At 42.2% G+C, this 3,664-nt stretch overlaps 1 protein-coding gene and 1 pseudogene across 1 annotated transcript; one reads left to right on the forward strand and one right to left on the reverse strand.

Moving 5' to 3' along the window:
* Positions 1-701: 701 nt before the first annotated feature.
* LOC109828550 lies at positions 702-2,150 on the reverse strand (annotated as a pseudogene).
* Positions 2,151-2,763: 613 nt separating this feature from the next.
* On the forward strand, positions 2,764-3,659 carry LOC109828551 (geraniol 8-hydroxylase-like; the record flags this gene model as incomplete). The annotated part of the gene is made up of 1 exon (XM_020395519.1): positions 2,764-3,659. A coding segment is annotated over exon 1 (840 nt), but the record flags the coding sequence as incomplete, so codon positions are not given.
* Between the last annotated feature and the right edge of the window lie 5 nt (positions 3,660-3,664).

Raw genomic sequence — 3,664 nt, forward strand, 5'->3', positions numbered from 1 at the left:
TCAAACTAGAGAACATATGCAAGACTAGGTAATTTTTTTTGTAAAATATCTTATATACTTTTATGATTGACTACTTGCAGTAGAGAAAATGTGATTTTTACTTAATAAGATAATATTTGCTTTATTGATCTTTCTTAATTATGTGAATTTTTAAAAATTTTCAGGCTATTCATGTAAGATTAGAAGAGGGGGTAGCTCGAGTGTTCTTTTGACGATGATTAGAGATGAAATGATGTGTCTTTTCCAGACTTTTATTTTAATTTATTTTAGATGGTTTCAGGTATTTTTCTTCGGAGAAATTATGATATTAACTATTGTTACTAGTATTGAATATTTGAGGATGATGAAATTTTATTTATTGATGTTATTAATGAATGGAGTTTTTGTTTTCCCTTTTATTCATCATTGTGTATTTTTAATATATCTGTGTTGTGAATCTTAGTATCATGTTGAGATTATATGATAGTTTCCTATGAATGGAAAGATTGTCATTAATATATATTAAAAATTTATAGTCTATAATGACGGTTTTATAAATCGTATTTTGTTCATCAACAAAGAGAAAGCATAATCGTTGATGAGTTACTAATTACCCACCATTAGGACTTTAATGATGGTATTCAACCGTCATTAATTGGTCTTCAACGACAGAGTTGTCACCCGTTATTACACAACAACAATGGAAATGAGAAACCGTCAATTAAAGTAATAACGGGAAATATCCATGTAACTAATGGTAACGACGGGCAAATATCACCGTCACTGATAGTAACGACGGGGAAAAACCCCATCACTGATAGTAACAATGGGGAAAAACCCCGTCACTGATGGTAACGACGGGGAAAATTCCCCATCACTAAAAGTAACGATGAGAAATATCCCCGTCACTGATGGTAACGACGGAAAATATCCCCGTCACTAATGGTAACGACGGAAAATATCCCCATCATTGATGGTAACGACGGTAATATGTTCTGTCGTTATAGACTATATAACGACGGGTATTAGAACCTTCGTGACCCTTTAGCGAAGAAGGCTTCAACAACGGGTGACGAAGGGATTTTTTCCTATCGTTAGCATACAATAACAAAGGTTTTCAGCTCTTTAACGAAGAGATTTCCCTTCGTTAAAGACATAATTTCTTGCAGTACTTGTTATCTTCCCTCGTCCCGACAGCTGCCCCCACAAAGAACCTTCCGTCAGGGCCTAGCGACGGGCTTCCAAGCTTCAGATAGCTCCTAATCCTCTGCACAATCTCATCCGTAACCAAATCGAGGACCTCGCTGTCATCAACAACAACAGGCGCAAACTCCAAATTTTCATTAACCAAGAATGCAGCAAGCTGCTTGAAGTTATGCCCAGCAGAAGCACAATTCAGAATTGGCCTCATGTAACCCGACACCAGCGAATCCTTATCCGATAAACTCTCCTAATCATATCTCACCATGACGCCGAGAAGTCTGGACTTCAAGCACCCGAATTTCGTTACGATCAAGAAGTTGGAAGAGCCAAAGTCGGACTCGGACGTAACGAATTCCGAAGGGGAGACAAACACGGGATCCGATACGAACGGGATTCTGCGAAGCTGACGATGGTGGCCTGGCAAGAGGGGGAGGCTTTGGAGTGGACGATGGCAGCGACGCCGAGGGAGGCCATGGCGACGGCCATGGAGGCCTCGGAGACGGTGTCCATCGGAGAGGCGACGCAAGGGATCGAGAGGGGGAATTTCCTCGAGAGGTGAGCGAGAGGTCGACGGTGTCGGCATGAAAATCGATGAAGCCGGGGTGGATGATGACGTCGTTGTAAGCATAGGTGACGCCCTCAGAGAAGAGGCAGGTAGCGGTGAAGCCGTCGTCGTCGAAGGCAAAGGCGACGCCGTTGAGGTCCATGGGGTTTAGGGTTTCTTTCTAGGGTCCTGGGGGGTAGAGAGTGGGGGAACAGGAAGCGAGGGAGGTGGCGGGAATTTCTAGGCATGAGGGGATGATTTATTTTTTTTGACTGAGGAAGGAGGAGGAGGAGGAGGAGGAGAAGATGGGTAAAATTGGATTTTTAGGTGAATGTTGCCTAATTATGAGCTGGAGGGGCTAGAGTACAGTTTTTTCAATTTTTTGGGGCTGCAGCACGTTACCAAAAGTATGAGGGGCTGGGGCGCATCACTTTTTGGGTTTTGGGGCCTTAAAGTAATTTTTCCTTGTTTCTTTTAGAAAATATGCCTCTTTGCATAATGTTAGAAAATGCCAGATTGAGATATAGATATCAATTTAGGTCAGGGTTTAAATATCAACTACCTTTACGGCTTTACATCACCAATATTCAATGCCTCTCGGAAAACGTGCACGGGAAAAAGAAAATCCCTTAAAATCGTTGAAGATTTTGCTCACAAATATCTTTACCCTCTACAAAAGTACAATTTTTTTTTTAAAAAAAGTCCGTTTTAAAATTGTTTTAGTAAAATTTAATTAAATAGCGAAATCAACATTTGTTTTGTCACATCAACATGATTGGCCAAAATGAAGTCGAATTTACAAATTAAAGTTTCTAAAATAAAAGGGATGACTAGTCTCGTGTATTTAGTGGCGTCAATCATAGGTTAATTAGATAGTTCTGTGACTAGCGATCGCAAGAATCGTAGTCTCGTATATTTTAAAGATCATATTTTCTAAATTGATATTTTTTTAACCAGCCGTAATGACATGGCAACACAAAGATTGATTTTGCTAATGAAATTTAAAAAAAATGTCCTTTAATAAAAGTTTCTCCTCCACAAAAACTTGTACTCCACTGAACAAACATCAACCACCAACAACAGTGCTAAGGTCATGGCGACGTTTATCCTATGCCTCACTTTGATCGCCTTCACCTTTGCCATCATCTTCTACCTTCTCAATCCAAAATCCAAAACCAATCTCCCACCAGGCCCAAAACCGCTCCCTATCGTCGGCAACCTCTTCATCCTCGGCGACAAGCCTCACCGTTCTCTAGCTCAGCTAGCCAAATCCTACGGCCCAATCATCTCTCTCAAGCTTGGCCAAGTCACGACCATCGTGGTCTCCTCCCCCGACCTCGCTCGCGAAGTCCTAGTCAAAAAGGACCAATCCTTCTGTTCTCGGTCCATACCCGACGCCGTACGAATCGTCGGCCACTATGACGGATCTCCAGTTTGGTTGCCAGCAAACCAAAAATGGAAGAATCTCCGAATAATTTGCAGAAGTCAGTTGTTTACTTCACAAAGGCTGGATTCCAACATTGCCCTCAGGCACAAAAAAGTGCGGGAGTTGGTCGAGTATTTGAGGGAACGTGGCGAGGCAAAAGAAGCGGTGGACATTGGTCGAGTTGTGTTCACGGCGGTGATGAACTCGTTGACGAATACCCTGTTCTCGATCGACATGGTTGATCCTCGGTCGGACTCTGCGCAGGAGTTTCGGGATTTGGTGTGGGGGATTATGGAAGTAGTCGGGAGTGCGAACGTTTCGGACTTTTTCCCGTTGGTGAGGGAGTTGGATTTGCAAGGGAAGAGGAGGAGGACTGAGGGGTATTTTAGGAAGTTGCATAGGATCTTTGATGAGCTCATAGATCGGAAGTTGAAGGAGATTGAACTTGGAAATGAGACTGATAAGGACTTTTTGGATGCCCTGCTCAATGGTCAGAACAAGCTCGATCGATA

Source organism: Asparagus officinalis, unplaced genomic scaffold (genome assembly GCF_001876935.1).
Source record: "Asparagus officinalis unplaced genomic scaffold, Aspof.V1 AsparagusV1_Un2324, whole genome shotgun sequence".
NCBI lineage: Eukaryota > Viridiplantae > Streptophyta > Magnoliopsida > Asparagales > Asparagaceae > Asparagus > Asparagus officinalis.